General features: G+C 35.4%; 1 protein-coding gene across 1 annotated transcript in view; it reads left to right on the top strand.

The window, feature by feature from the left end:
* Positions 1-16,823, top strand: part of PIGN (phosphatidylinositol glycan anchor biosynthesis class N) — a gene marked incomplete in the record, with an annotated part of 157,832 nt that overhangs the window by 103,333 nt on the left and 37,676 nt on the right. Inside the window, 4 exon segments of the mRNA XM_072411829.1 lie at positions 3,270-3,381; positions 6,930-7,038; positions 12,319-12,421; positions 13,584-13,686. Coding sequence (XP_072267930.1) covers positions 3,270-3,381; positions 6,930-7,038; positions 12,319-12,421; positions 13,584-13,686 — 427 coding nt within the window.

Here is a 16,823-nt window from a genome sequence, read left to right on the forward strand (position 1 = left end):
GTTCTTCTTTTTTAAATTTTGCTTCAAATTTCCCTTTTTCAAGTCATTCTCCAAAAGCCCAAGTTCATTTGAAAAGTATTTTGTTTTAGAAATTATTTACTATCATGTTAAAGTTTTAGATTTAAATCATTAGCTTTTTTTATTGGCATCTGCCAAAGGGCAATCTTTAAAACAATATGACTCCTCCAGCATCAAGCTGCGTACACACTTCCAATTTTTTTCGTTGGAAATGAACGACGAACGACCGATTGGCCAAAAATCGTTCGTAAAAAAAGTAACCAACGACGCCGACGAACGAGGATAGTCGTTGGAAATGAACGACCGGACCGGCGGATCGGATTGGACGACGATCGTTGACCATCTATCGTGTGTACGGTCGTTCAGTGATCGTCCATGGTCTGAGCATCCGCGGTGAACGAACGTTCGCTCACTTCCTGTGGTGCACGTCACTTCCTGTATCGTTCAAACGATCGCATCTATCGTGTGTACAATATCTTTGAACGATTGTGTCGTTATCTGTAGGTACAGGATCGGTGCCATACGATCGTTCGCAGATATCGTGCAGGATCGTTCGTTTACCAACGATAAAAATTGGAAGTGTGTACGTAGCTTCACTACCAATACTTCTTCATTTTTTTTTTTTTTTTTTTTTAGAAGTTTTACTATGGCTGGCAAAAGCTAAAGCGAAAGAGAATGTTTACTTTAATGAGCCAATGAACCTCAGTATAACATGTGTCATGAATTTAACTCGCCTTCTAACCGTTCCTACAAAAAGATACATGTTTATTGCAGATATGATTTCTGTTTTGTTTTTGGAGTATTGAAGAGCAAATATACAGCCTTTAAAAAGGCTTTTTTATTTTTCCACCATCCTTAAAGGTTTTACCTCTTTACTGATAACTAACATACAGCGATAGTTGTGGCTATGTTTTTTACTTTCTGTTTGTTGTGGTCTGACTTGGAAAGTCATGATCAGTTTTAGAATTAAGTGTCTCAAAGTGTCTTTTAATTTTCGGAAAAATTAAATGTCCTTTCTAGGCTAAATCAAACACACCCACACTTCTCATTCACTTCAATAAAAAGGAATCATACTCCTATTCACTATGAAAATGAATTATTTATTGTTTGCCATTATCATACAGTTAGACTGGCTGGCTTGAGTTCTACTAGTAGAGTAGAGTAGAGTTTTAGCCTGACTGGCTATCTGGAATCCGCTAGCTGGCAAAGTTCAGCCTGTAAGCCCAGTAAACATTTTGGTTAGATGCCCAAATAGTGATGTACCACTTTTCTTAAAGACATAGCGTTTTTGGTAAATCTTTGCATCCTCCATATACCTCGTCCACCACTGTACTGTCCAGACGTTGAAATATTAACTGTACTAGTTATTACTATTATAGCGATTTTGTATGAATGAGAGGACCATAAGTGATGGGCATATATGATTGTGTGTCTCCAAGTCTGGAAATGCACATAAGCCAGCCAAAACTCTCATATGGCACTCAATAATCAAGCTGTAGACAGGCCAACTTAACCTAGTAACATTTTGTTGTGTTTAGTGGTGGGACATCCCTTTTCATTCACCACCATTAAGGTTAGGACTCTAGACTTGTGTATGTGGCAACTACAAATCCCCATTACTAAATACATGGGTGGGACAGAGGGGGTCAGGTCCTTTATTCTTCTTTATTTGGTTTCTGGTTATGATATCATTTACCTACCTCACACTTGATGGAAATGGTATTTTGCCAAAGAGGGCTCAAGCACCTAGAGTAAGACTTGGAGTTTACAGAACACTTTTGCTCTAAAAGATGAGGAGTGGCAGGAGAGTAAAAGTATCTAAGTGTCCGTCAGCTTGTTGATTCACTCAAAGTTGACAAAGCACAGGTTCAGCTTAAGAAATTAAGTGTGACATAAGTAAATAGATGCACTAAAGGATAAAATGCAGTCCTGAGTAAACAACGTCACTTGAGAACTTTCAAACAACACGCTGTAGTCTTTGGTGGTTCAAGTTTAACGACTGGTTTATATTTTGAATCTGGTGCATACGTCTTCCAGTTAAGGATCTTTTGCTATCCTCTGCTAAGGATATACTAAACATGCCTAAGGCTTGGTACTTGCTGATAGGATGCAAATATGTGTTAAATAAAGTGGAATAGATCCTTTTTATAATTATATTCTTTACTTATTCTTCAGACAATACCACAGTTTTGTGTTAAGATTTTTCTAAAAATTATTACCTCAATAGATCTCAGTACCCTCATTCTTTTTATTCAATTTTATTTCCAATTTTGGTTCTGTACATTACAACAATTAATTTTAAATGAAACAACACAGATGCAGTTGAACTGCAGACTTTCAGATTTATTTCAGTAGGTTGAACAAAAAGATTGCATAAAAATGTGAGGAACTAAAGCCTTTTTTTTACACAATCACTTTATTTCAGGGGCTAAAAAGTAACTGGACAAATTAAAAAGCTGAAAATAAAATGTCAATTTCTAATATTTGGTTGAAACCCCCTTTTCCTGCAATGACAGCCTGTAGTCTTGAACTCATGGACATCACCAGATGCTGGGTTTCCTCCTTTTTAATGCTCTGCCAGGCCTTTACTGCAGCGGCTTTCAGTTGCAGTTCAACTGCATCTGAGTTGTTTCATTTAAAATTAATTGTGGTAATGTACAGAACCAAAATTAGAAAAAAGTTGTCCCTGTCCAAATATTTATGGACCTAACTGTATATATTTCTTGGAGGAACTTGAGTAGTAAGGTTTCTTTTGATTAACAGGGGCCCATTTATTTTTCTGTGTTATTATTATTATTATTATTATCTTCCTGTGTAGTTAATGTTACTTTCCCAAAGTATCACTTTTTTTGGAAAAATTATACTTCTCTTACTCCTCCTTTGTGCATTCTCTATATATTTAAATAAATGAAAAACTAGCCTGTGAGTTGCCTTCCTATTTGCTATAACAGGCTGTGGACCTATAAAGAGGGATTTCACAACTGGAGTTCTAGAAAACACAAGAAGAAAGCTTATTTCTTATAAAAAACTTATAATTTCAATACTTTTTTTTTTAATTTTTCGAAATTACAAATTGTACAAAGAATAATTAAAATCTAACAATTTTGTTCTGAGGTTAACACTCCCTTACAACCAGTGATGCATGTTTATTAACAGTTAATTGGGTTTATGGGCCAGTCTGAGCTGTATTTGTATCTTGGCTGTAAAGCTTTGACATGAAGATTTATGTGCTTTTTCTCTTGTTTATACAGTACCTGCGCAGGACTTTTAGCGCTTTTCATTTCCTTGGCCTGCCTTGTGTCGCTTTGGAGAAACAAGGACACAACTGTGAAAGAGGGATATTTCACAGTGCACATCTGTCAGGTCAGCATATCTGTAAAATAAACCAATCTCGTCAACTCTGGAGGTCAGCAAGTCTCTAGTTTGATCTACTGTTCTTGTGTGTTTTTGATATAAGAATCCATGTCACTGTATTGTATATGACTTGTGTTTCTTTATTCCCTACTAAAAATGTTTCTAGTATCCAAGCAAAAACTGGAACTAGAACCAGAGTTCCTCTTTAAAAAAAATTTTCTGGTTTACTAAGGTTTTATTGAACATGTCAGCTAAATATACTGATTTACCACCACATGAGCATGAAATTATTGATTTTTGTGCTATATTGTATGTGAAAGCCAGTTCATAAAGATTATTGCACAGGCTATTAATCCTTAAAATACTGATAGCTTCTGGCTAGTTGTGAGGTTCTATAAGGTACCTTTTAGAGAATAGCAGAAATAAATATGCTCTGTACAATCAAATACTAATATCAGATATTAAGGTTGATAACTAGTCCACACAAACAAATTAGGATTGCACAACTATGTAAAATTGTGTATTCAAAATAAATAAATACATCAGAAAGCTGTAATAAAGTAATGAATGCGGTTGAAATAAAGTATATAGGCTAGTGAATTGATCCTGCTAATACTTTTATGAATTGATAATAATAATAATAACGTGAAGTACCCCAAGCTAATCTCTTGTTGTGAGGAATTAGTAAAACTAATTTTGTGCAAAGTAAGTTAACATTATATTTACACTCTTTGTTAACTATATTTTGGGTAATACATTTAAAGGTTTCATAACTTAGAATCCTAATCCTTTATTGCACCAATAAAGTTGCCAAGAAATTTATCCTATCAGGAGTCAAAGTTCAATATATTTGTTAAATAAAGTTACTCTAAAAACGGATTGCTTAGCTAGGGTAGATTAGTTATTTTAGGGTCTTTTGATGTTAGGTAGAAATAAAGAAAGTTTAGACGTTTAAACAGAAATAAGCAGCATGATATGTTTAAGCTTTTGGTAGTCTTTCTCCCACATTGGCTGTACATGCATATGCCTAGGTTTGATGGAATTGGAGATTTAATTGCAGGAATCATTAAAGGGATTTACAATCTAATGAAGTTCATTTCATTTCAATTCATTTAGTGAAATCCAGCCAATAAATAGCATGCAAACATCATGTTTGACAATTACTGAAATTTTACAGCTAAAATGACCCAATATAGTCCATAATCATTTGTTGTGTGGGAACCATTAGTAGATTTCATCCAATTCAAGACCTTGTAAAGTCCAGCCAAAACATATTTAATTTTGCATCAACCTGGGGTTAGGACAGGTTTTCATTGACCCAAAGAACAAAAGTCCCACTGCATACACAATCCCATGCAGGCAGTAGAGGATGCACAGCATGTCTAGAAAAAGGAAGTCTGCATGTTTCAAACTTGTACTTGTTCAATGAAAGATAATCCAGTAAACCTAGAACTTGAGTGGGGGTGTGCAAGATTTATTGGGTTTAGCTTTTCATTTGCATCAGTTTCTTAGGGAAATTTTGAGTTTTACCAATATTTTTATTTCTTTGTTATCCCTTCTTTGCTGGTAACTGCTTCACAGCTTTCCTTTTTTAATGGGTGTCACAGGGACATGGAAATACCATCTGAACTCTTCCCCACTTTATCATAAACAAAAAAAACAAACTAAAAAATAGGTATTTATCATGAAAATTAATGGTGTATAATTAGGATGAGCAGTTTTGTTCAGCCAAAGACATGTAGAGTCTCCTGCAAGCATTGTACCTCTCCTGGTAGTTTTAATCATTTTACCATATCCATTTCATCTAAAATGCCACCTCTCAACATAAGGACCAAATTGATAATACAAAAAGATGATGGAAGTAAATCAGGAAGTTTTTGACTTAAGTGGGTTAGTTACAAAGATGTATGTAGCAGTCCAGCATATGACTGACTTTCTAAATTCAAAGCTTTTAGTTCTCCCATGTTGATGTATGCCCAAGAGCTTCATATTTCACATATTACTTACACTTGCTGTAAAATAGGATTGCAAAATGAAAATTAGTATGATAATTTGAAACTCACAGTAATTGATTGGGGAATACCAGAGAGTTGTGTTAATCACTTGCTTATAATGAGGTGTTATTGAATCATCACTGACCTTTTTCTTACTGTTGAGCATGACATTTTGACCATTTTGCCTTAGGAGTGAAAAAAATAACACTTAGACTATTTCCTCTTTCATCGCCCAATCTAAAATAATAGTATTAAAAGGCTTCTCTAGAACAGCCAGGGTTAGCAATTTCTGGAAATAGATTGCAGAGATTATGCTGCATTTAGTAATGGTGTCATATTTTGCCTTTGAGAGATATAAGGGCTAACTTTATTAATTGCTTTTAAACTTTTGCAGCTGTTGCAAAGGTTCCCATGAAATCAGACACAAAATAGATTTGCTTCTGTGTAACCCTCCAAGGACTTGACCTGAAAATCCCATTTTTAGCATGTACTGTGCAATTTACAGCCAGAGGCAGTGTCTTCCTCCTAATTCATTCATGTTCTGTATGTGCAAACCTGAAGACATTTAGAATTCAACAAATAAGAAAAATATGTAGCTTGGTAAATGAAATTATCTGCACACAAGGAGTGCATCATGAAAACATTATAAGCAAAATGCCTCTAATTTTACTTATTTAAAAATATAATTACAATCTTGGTACAGAAGTACTGTGACATCTTTAATAGGCATATAAACAATATTTTAATTTTCAAACACATAAGAATTGATTTAATGAAAGAGTAAAGCACAATCATTCTGCAGGGTAAATATTCATTTAATTCAAGTTTTTTTTTTTATTTCCTATGAACATAACTGGGTATTCTTTGCAAAGTGAATGTATACCTCATGCACTAGGCAAACTGAAGTATAACTTTGCCAATCATGTTTTCCTGGTTAGGTAAATTAACCCCACAGAATAACACAAACATTTATCTTTTTTTGTATCATAAAGAAAGTTTATGTGTAAAATTTGCAGCATTATTTTGAAAAGGCAAAATATGGGAGGGTGCTTTAAACTTGCAATACTCAAAATCCAAAACATGTTTTCTTTAATTTTAACACTCAAGGTTTAATTTGATGGCAATATATTATAATTTTACTGTAGCTCTTAGTATTCTCCACCCCCCTACGGTAGGTTATTTCCTAATTGTAAAGTGTTAATAATAATTAACAGAATAATAAGAATAATTTAAACACAACTGTCTGAATTGATTTGTTTAGCTTGGCACATTGTAACATTTAATGCCTAAAAAGTAGGCCAGGTAAGTCAAATACAATATTATCACACTACCCTATGTTTATTCAAGGCTTTGAATGAGCATTAGCAAAAGAAAAAGACCAGAAAAAGGCTGCAATTATTGAGAGGCTTTTTTTTCTGAAACTGGTTTTGTTTTTTGAGCACTATTAATACAGTAAATGCTAAAGTCACACGGAAGATCATTCTTTGTAGAGAAGATTTAATTTTTTTGTACTGATATGTGTTGACTGTGTGCTGTCACTGCAATTACCTTTTTGCTTTATAGATGCTGAGCCTTGCTGTTTCTATATGGATTTTAAATACCACTCACTCCAGCTTAGCTGCTAAGCAGGGGCTACCGCTGCTAAATCAGATATTGAGTTGGCTGATAGTAGGTATGTAGATCATTTTAATATTTTGAAATTGTACAAGTGTTGCTAACTGTGGCTGCTGGGTATATTTCTTGATACAATTAAGCCAGATCCATCTCTTTTTTGATAAGATATACTATAAAGATATTTAGGATTTTTATTTAATCATCATTTATCAAATCATAATTTTATAATCATTTAATAATGTATAACATATAGGAATTTTTGTATTAATAAGCAGTCACCAAGCCCTTTCCTCGCTGCATATATGCCCTTAAGTCCAAGACATTTATGGGTTGAGCAGGCCTAATAACCTTACCAAGTGAGATTAGGAAGATTGTTTAATAGGATGTCCAAACGTACTACATTTGTCCGATTTTTGAAAATTCTGGATTTTTGAACGGTATATTTACCTGAGCCTTCCTCTCGCAGCACCTGTGGACATCTGGCACAGTTCCGGGGAACTGGCAGTAGGGACGTCTCAACGTGTACTTAGTGTAGCAAACAGACCTACAGCTGTTTCTGCAGAACAGCGATGTCAAAACATAAGTGGGCAAACAGTGTACTACAGTCCCTGTATTGAAAATGCGATCTGAAATTTATGCCTGAAAACTTAAGGAAATTGATTATTGAAGGCCACATAGTGGCCCATCAAGTGGTTCCATCAGGTTACAACATCAAATTTAAGTCCTGCAATCCAGAACAATTGTTTGCTTCCAATCCATGTCTTATATCTATGTGCTTGTTGGATTACCATTAGGCAGAATCTCAATGACTCATGGCCAAGCTCCTGTCAGATCTCCATTCAGCATTACAGGGATTTATATCCCAAGGGGTGATGGTCCCAAATCCTTTATCTGTATGACTCACAACCTCACAGTCCCAAAGAAAGATAAGGTTTATTTAACTCTGGACCTCGGAGTGCTTGATTTTTATTGTAAGGGTGTAAAGGTTTCAGATGGAACCAGTTCATTTTGTCTTTGCCAGACATCATCAGGGAAATTTTTTAGGATCCTGTAACTTCAAAGATGCATATTTACATGTCCAAATTTGTTGCTAGCACCAAATATATCTCTGTTTTGTGATGGCATAAGGGAGAATCGTTATCAGTTTGTGGCATTCCCTTCATTCTGATCTCAGCTTCGGAGTTCTGGAAAAGTCTTGGCTTGAGACTATAAGGGATATCTGAATGATGTACTTCTGCAATCATATTCCCAGTCTGAACTGAATGGCAATCTGTCCATCACCATTTAAACTGCTTTGAAATATTTTGGTTGCATGTTGAAATTGAAGAAATACTCCATGTTGATGATCTACATTAATGTACCTGAGCATAGATTGATTTGTCTGTCTGTTGGACTGAAACAAAATTCCTTAAGGTAGATCTTGTCAGGATGCAATCCACCACAGCCATGGTGTATGTCATATGCAGCAGCAGTGTACTTAACATGGTACATGGCCTATATTTTGCAGTGCACTGAGAGGCATGTCTCATATCTCTCCATGGCTTACATTCTGGGCATAGACAAAAGCCATGCAAATTATCTGAATTGCCACAATCTGGATCAGGGGATAGGTCCCTGCAATAGTAAATCCTTTATCATGCCTTTAATTAGGAGCACCAGATATGCCTTTCTAGATGTCCAGACTCCGTTATAAAACAGAATTCATGCCCAAACGAGGATTCCTAAAGTATATGCCCGGGATTTTCTGGTGACACTGTGGGACGACTACTCCCTGATGTATCACGCATTCGCACATTCTCTTTTGAAAACATGGTGGCCAAGTATAATTACTTGTGTTCTGCAGAAGATTTACTTTTATGATATTAGGGAGGTTCTCTTTAAGCTAGTTCTGTATCTATTTGCAGATTGGATTTTCCAAACCTATAGACCCTAATTTGCATATTAACAGCCTGTGGGGTACTGTGTCAAATACTTTTGCAAAGTCCAAGTACATAATATTTACTGCTTCTTCACTGTCTACCTGTTTACCTACTTCCTCATAAGAATAGAGTAAATTTGTTTGACAACTTCTAACTTTCTTGAACTCATGCTATCACTTATAATATTATTTTTTAGCAGAAACTCTTCTATGTTATTCTTTATCAAACTCTCTAGGACCTTTCCAACTATGGGCGGTAAACTTACCGGTCTGTAGTTACTTGGTATTGCTCCCTTATGCTAATCCATTGGTACCATGCCAGTGATTAGAGTCTCTGAAAATTAGAAACAATGGCTTTGAAATAATTGAGCTCAGCTCTTGGATGTAATTCATCAGTTCCAGGTACTTTATCAACCTTTATTTTATCCAACTGTTTATCATATCAATTGTGAGCCATTGTGACTTGTTTAGGGCAGTGACATTGCTATTTGCAATTTGGACTTGAGCTCCTCCATTTTCCTGTGTGTACGCTAAAAAAATGTAAAATAATACATAGATTATTTTCAGCAAAAAATTCATGAGGTAGAGAAACATGTAAAACACAGTACTGTGTGACTCCTATGCGGAAATTTAAAAAGTTTACATTAAAAAAGCCTGTTTTTTTTGTAGAGACTATTACACTTTGGTTGACATTATTAGAAATTTTTTTATTATAGAAGGCTGCCTATGGTAACTTTTCACAAGCCTATGGACAACATAAAACTGTGTGCAGGAAAATACCTCTTCTCCTACTCACATTGTTATCTTCTATATTCTGATAAGCTATTGAAACTTTTTATTCATAGATCTTTCAGAGGTCTTTCCAAAAAAGAACGAACGACTAGCGACCGCTTGTTCGATAATCATTAACAAAAAAAATGTAGAAAGACTGGACAACGACGCAAATGAACGACCAATGTTGCTGGAGACGAACAATCGTCCCAGTGGATCTGATAGTCCAGCGAACGTTCGCTATCTATTGTGTGTACAGTCGTTCAGTGATCGTGGATCGTTTTGAGGTACACTTTCTCCTCTACTTGTCACCAAGACTAGGTACACACCTGCAATTGTTCTTGTCCGTTAAGGCTACGTACACATGTGAAATAATTATCATTAGAAAACGTACGATTAATGACCAATCAACGATTATGCACGATTTTTTTGAACGATCATATTGTGCACGATTCTTTACATGCTGTAGCGATACGATCGTTCAAATATGAACCACCAATAATGTACACACACTAAATACGATCATTTGAACAATACAGGAAGTGACATGTACAGGAGAAAGTGTACCGCAGAACAATCCACGATCACTGAACGATCGTCACCGGATCACGTGTGTAAATAGCCTAATTTGGACTTATAATGGCAAGTAAAAAAATTTTTCCAGGGAATAAACTATTTCCACTTTTATGGGAGTTAAGTTGTGTATAGCTTTCAACTCCTTACATCCACAGGAGATGTGACAACTGAAGTTTCACCCCTTATCTTTGAGGAGAACTACAGAGAATGACTTGTGAAGGAAGTTGATGCTTCTAGATGTGATATTTAGACTTTAGAGTTGAATTTAAGACTGAAATAAAGCACAAAGTGATGTGTTCCTTTAAAAAAGTTCATGTATTTTTACATAAAAGCATAACTTCCTGAATATATGTTGATGTCTGCTGTACTTTGCACAGCAGTACTTAGCCTGAAGGTGCGTACACACTTCCAATTTTTATCGTTCCAATCGAACGACGAACGATCGATTGGGCAAAAAATCGTTAGTAAAAAAGTAACCAACGACGCCGACGAACGAGGAAAATTGTTGGAAACGAACGACCGGACCGGCGGATCGGATTGGGCGACGATCGTTGAACATCGTTCGTGTGTACGGTCGTTCGTTGATCGTCCATGTTCAGAGCATGCGTGATGAACGAACGTCCGTTCACTTTCCTGTCGTGCACATAGTTCCTCTATCGCTTAAACGATCGTATCTATTGTGTGTACAATATCTACGAACGATCGTGTCGTTAACTCTATGTGCAGGATCGGTGCTATACGATCGTTCATATATATCGTGCAGGAACGTTCGTCGTTCGTTTTCCGACGATAATAATTGGAAGTGTGTACGTAGCTTGAGAAAGGAAGAGGCACCAGAAACCAATCAATCTCAGTTTCTTGCACAGACAGGATATAAAAAAGGGTAAGCAGAGCTGATTACTTATCAATGTGCTATTTCTGCTTCATTGTCCAATCAGAAGGATGCAAACAGGGAAATTGAGCCCAGAGAAAAGGATTGCCTTTAACCTAATTCTATTACTTCTTCTGTGGCCAAGAACACTTTCATTTCCGACTCACAAGTGAGGGAAAACATCTTGCTGGTCCAGCTATTGAGGTAGCGACTTGATAGAAATAAGTAAGTGGTCGGTTAGAGATCCTGTGGCTAACAGGTTGCCATTTGCCATCAGCGACAGGATCACTTGTTTAAAACAAACCTAAGGGAGAAGGTATAGTGTTGCTGGTTGTGCTTCCTGGTAGCGATTTAAAAACCACAAAAGTGGCTGGACAGATTTACAAATCCCTTGATTGGAAAGACAATTCACATTTATGCATTTCATGTTTTTTTATAAGCTGTTTTTCTGGAGCTTGGATTTAAAAAACTGTAGTCTGCAGATAGTTGTCAGTGCATACCGTATATAGACAAACTTTAAATACAATTAGAACATACTGCTCCAATTACAAATTACATCTATACCATTCTAACTATCAGGTAACAGTTTCACAATGCTTCCCTTTTCCAAAAACAGATTTGATCAACAAAATTTTCCACCTAGCACATACAATATGCTTCCTTTGATGTGTATTTTACTCTTATTTAGAATAAGACAGACCCTCTTTAAATGGCATCTCAAATTGTAATGTACTTCACTTCTGATGTTCTTGTTTCTCTATCAGCATATTGTGATAATCCGATTTTCTAAAAATAACATAAGCCCAGAATTTGCCTGACAGAGAACAAGTATGGTGTCCTTATTACACCTTACTCTTGAAGTTACAAAGCAATTAGTGTGTAGAAACATGGTATAATCACATTAAATGTAATGTGGTATGCTTCATGCTGTTAGAAAAGCATGATTAAATAGGACAGCATTGTCCTCTTGTCCCTGAAAGGTATGAAACACTTTTACTGCGTTTATCTGATTTCCCATATGTTTTTTATCAGCTTTGTCCACTTGGCTGAGGTTAGAACAAGCAAATAAGGATAACTGACAGAATGCCTTGAGATTTATAGCTTGCCTTTTGTTTAATTAGGATCTGCATAATGTTTAGCAGGGAAGAAGAAATGAAATGTGATGTGATCTTATAACATGGTTCTCATCTTCTGTTTTTCAGTTTTTTCCTTGGTTGCGCCATTACTTAGTACCACGTTGCTGTTCCAGAGGCTCCTTAGCATTTTTCTCTCTTTTATGTCCTCCTATATTCTCTTCAGCACTGGGTATTATCTTTATTTCTTATTCATTAATTATTTAATTTTAATGTATATAAAACAAAATGTAATAATGCTAACAAAGTTTTACCAGGTTAACAAGTGCCATAATATGAAAGCCCTAACAGTGCTTCTCCATAATCCCCTTGCTTGCTGTGAATAATGTTTGTTACAACTTTTGCCTGCATTTCTGTTGTTCATAGTAATACATCCCTCAGGTAAACAAATACAGTGTTCATGCTACTTGATGCTGGCTGTTTAGAACATAAAAAGATCCCACACTACATATTCTTTCATGCAAGGGTCTACAGCTTTCCATTGGGAAAGGGGTGTTGACTCTAATGCTCAGACAAGAGGGTGTCCTAATTCTTTGCCTTTATCTGGAAGCCTGCTGAGGACTTGAGCTGATTTCCTCCTATGTATCAATAAACAACACCAGAAAGGAGATGCTTTGAACAAATGACCATTCCAGGGGCATACTACATCTGAAACAAGACATTTTTCAGCAAAGATATTGTAACGGTTGTTGACTTTCATAGCAAGGGAGTAATTTATGCAAAATGTTAACACAGTCTGCTCCCTTTTTACCTTAACCCTTAACCTTACCCATAAGGGTAGTAAGCCTAACATTTGTCAAAACCTATTCCGACCCCTTCCTTGTTAACCATCAGCCAAACCTAACCACCAAATTTAAACTTAACACTGAAGTTTTAAACTCTAAATATATATCATTCAAAGCCCTAATCTTACACAGGTTCTAGTTCTACACTGATTATTGTACATATATATATTCTACACCGATTGTTTTCTCATTGTGGTAAATCTGTTTTATAAACAGATAACTTTCATATCTGGGTCTAAATGCAATATGAAAAAGCTGAATGTAATGTATTATTTTCACAAATGCAGGGTGGGTTGTAAATTTTATTGGTTTTGTTTATTTTCTTACCTTTTAACATTTAAATTCATAATCTTTACATAATTTTATGTCGTTCTAAATAATATTGTTTTTTTTGTGTTTTCTAGAGCCGAAGTCTGCTAATTGTATTACATTTTGTATTTAATATTTGTTTGCTCGCTTGATTTTTTCTGATATATATTTTTCTTTCATTTAAGCTAGTACTAGTCTGCTGCATATATTTCATGGTTTTCATTTCATTTCTTAATTTAGGTATGAAGCATTTTTCCCCGTGGCTCTTTCCTGTTTGATGTTCGTATGGATATTTGTAGAGCAGGAGGCATTAGTTAAGCATGGCCTTTCTTTCAAACAAAAGGTAACATTTTTTAGTGTCTGCGTTCAGACATTACTTGCTGTTTAGAATTTGAAATCCTATTTTGTAACTTGGTAAAATAGACTTGTATTTCTGAATAATGAAGATAAGTAACACAGGTTTCTAAAGGTAACCAGCCAATGCAGGCTTTGTGTGGGGGTTGGCTAGAGCTCTAGCTTCAAGCTTGAAGTTTGTTTATGACTATTGAGCTCTGTTGGTTTGAGTTCGTAGGTAGCCTAAAAGTTAAATTGAAGTGTATGGAGTCTCTGCTTGATGTCTGCTTGCATAACTCAGCATTACTTTATTTGCTGAAAAACAGAACAGCGTTACATTAAAATTGTGTCATATATTTTTAAAATTGGTGAAATACCAGTGATAATAGAAGTTCAAGCTAGATACAATGTAATTTATTACAACTTTTCTAGCCAGTTGGGTGTCGATCTTAAAAGCTTGTACTTTTACATGAATTACATACAGACATCTACATTCACAACAGAAAATCATTAGGCTGAGTTCTGTAATGTTATCTGTCTAGAAAGAAATGTTCTGCAGAACATATTACATTGCTGTCAATTACCAATATGGTGCATTTATGTAACTGTAAAAAACTATTATATAGGTTAAAGCTGCCATACACCATGCAATATTTTCAAATTATTGGATATAATGGTAAAATCAATCATAATTTACATCAATTATCTAACAAGTGGGTGATAAATCTAATACTTGTTGTCAATCACAATGATTGATTTAGACTGATCATTCTATTGATCGAAAATACCATCAAGAGAGAACAGCATAGTATATGCTTAGCATAAGTTGTCAGGAAGGCAAATACTTAGTTTATAGTTTCTCAGTTGCTTGGGGAGAAAGATGGAACCATCATCCTGTTTGCTGCATTGACTTTCAAAGATTTGGGGTTTGTAATATGAAATTAAAAAAAGGATTTTGATTATAGCTGGTATTAATGTAAACAACATATTTCATGTTGTATATTCTAATCAGATTCACATGTTGTAATGTCATGATTTCCCTTCCCAAATCTCTTAACTTGTCAGTCAAAAGTAACACAGAACATTATTAGCACATATATACTCTGCAGCAGAATTCTTTTTGATTTCTTAACAACCTCAAGCCTTTACATATTTAGTTATCCTCGTAACCAGAAAGAAATAATCACTCATTCTTTTTTGAATTTCTGGTAAGATGATACTTGTAACAAAATAATATGTTGCTAAAATATTGCATAAAACAACACAGCAGTGGCATACATTGCTAAAAGTGGCATAATTAATATGTAATTAAAAGAGATTTGAATAACAGCTTTTTCATCCTGATAATTCTGCCACTGTTTTGAGACTGATGCTTCTAAGTACAATCCAAATGGCTACACAAATATCACCTTCAAGAAGTTCAATGCATTTGTTGACTTGTGTGATTATTGGCTTTTTCGTGTTTGGTAAAGGTCACTTTACTGGAGAGGAAAGTGCTGCATACTAAATGATGCCTGACTTGTAGTAAGACTAATGCCATATGAAAATAAATGGGATAAGATAGGGAGCCCATAGTTTGGATAACTAATATGTCTTTCCCATCATGATGAGGATATGCACAGGACTCTCACTCTTCCCTATAGAATATGATTAGATTGTATAATGCCCAACAGGTGTAAAACTGACTCAAATAGTTAGTAAACAGATTGATAGCAGTACTCTGTTAGCAATGAGCAAATGTGAAAATAAGATCATTAATGCTCATGGTATACATTTTACATTATTTTGTGGCTAAAAAATTACAAGCATTTTTACTAAAAAGACAGAGTATTGCTGGTTAATTTTGCCTATACAAGGGGATTTATGTACCCCACAGGCTTGCAATGTTTGTTGAATTGACCATTAAAAGCCAAATGTAACCATTTATTTCTGCTTGTTTAGATTTGTCCACAATAATTAGAATATTGGATGGCTAATTTTGTCACTAATGTGTTAATCCACAAGGTGATCGTGTTTGCCTTGGTACTAATTTAAGGGATAGCTTTTTAAGCCAGTATTGTAATGTTTATATGTCTAAGATTTTTGTATGTTTCCTATATTTTTTGAGTACCACATGATGATTTTTCCTTGGCATCTCTGCAATTCTGTTGTCCTGCCTTAAGAGCGTGTCACTTTCTTCCATGTGCTGGTATACCCCTGGCCCACCCCACATGAGGGCAGAGAAGGACTTCACAGCCATATTGGAGCTTGCAAAAGGGTTTCTCTTTCTGATCATCTTATTTGGGTGAATTGGGTGCAAGAGCAAGGATAAGTATGTTTATCTTTCTGGTAGTGAAGAAAATTTGGGACCCTCCTTTTTTTTTTTTTTTTTTTTTTTTTTTTTTTTTTTATTTTAATACCCTAAATAGCAATAGAAAGGTTCATCGTAAGAATAATGGAGCAAGGGAATAGCCTAACTATTTTTTTTCTCTATTTTTAATTTTTCAAACACATTGCAGCAAAAAAAAATAAAGAAAAAATTCACTGGGTGTAGAACTTATGCTGAAAGAGAGGAAAACAACAGGCATACAACCTAACAGTTGAAACCTATAAATTGACCAGCACAGTACTGGGTTGTGACCTTTAAATTAGGTCAAGAAGTGGTTACAGGGTCCAGGTGGCACTTGAACTCAGGAGTTTCTCTGTAATATATCAAACTCTCCCAAATAGCATTAGTGTTTTCTCTAGTTCCCCTGGCACTAGCCTTAAGGTGCCGGATTACAAATATCATTTATTTTACGCATCCATAGACCAATAGTCAGTGGCAATGTGGACTTAGAGCAAAGGGGGATACATGAGTCAGCCTCTACCCTGAGATGTCTAATAATGAAGCCCTTGTATGCCTTTTTCTGAAATAGTGTTATGGTGTAGTAAAAAAAAAACAAAACAGGATCCGCTGGTATGTGATGGGTAGTCACAATATTATTGGAGCATACTCCCCCTCTCTTGCCCACATCACCAGCACATACTAGGAATCGAGTGAATAAAACTATGTAATTTAACCGGTGTCCTATACCAATGGGATACAATTTTGTACCCCAGTTCCTGAAATTTGTTGCTAATGGAGGATATGTGTACCAGGGGGAGTATTTTGGATTTTTAGTCTGT

The sequence above is a fragment of the Pyxicephalus adspersus genome, chromosome 5, assembly GCF_032062135.1.
Source record: "Pyxicephalus adspersus chromosome 5, UCB_Pads_2.0, whole genome shotgun sequence".
In the NCBI taxonomy this organism is placed as follows: Eukaryota; Metazoa; Chordata; class Amphibia; order Anura; family Pyxicephalidae; genus Pyxicephalus; species Pyxicephalus adspersus.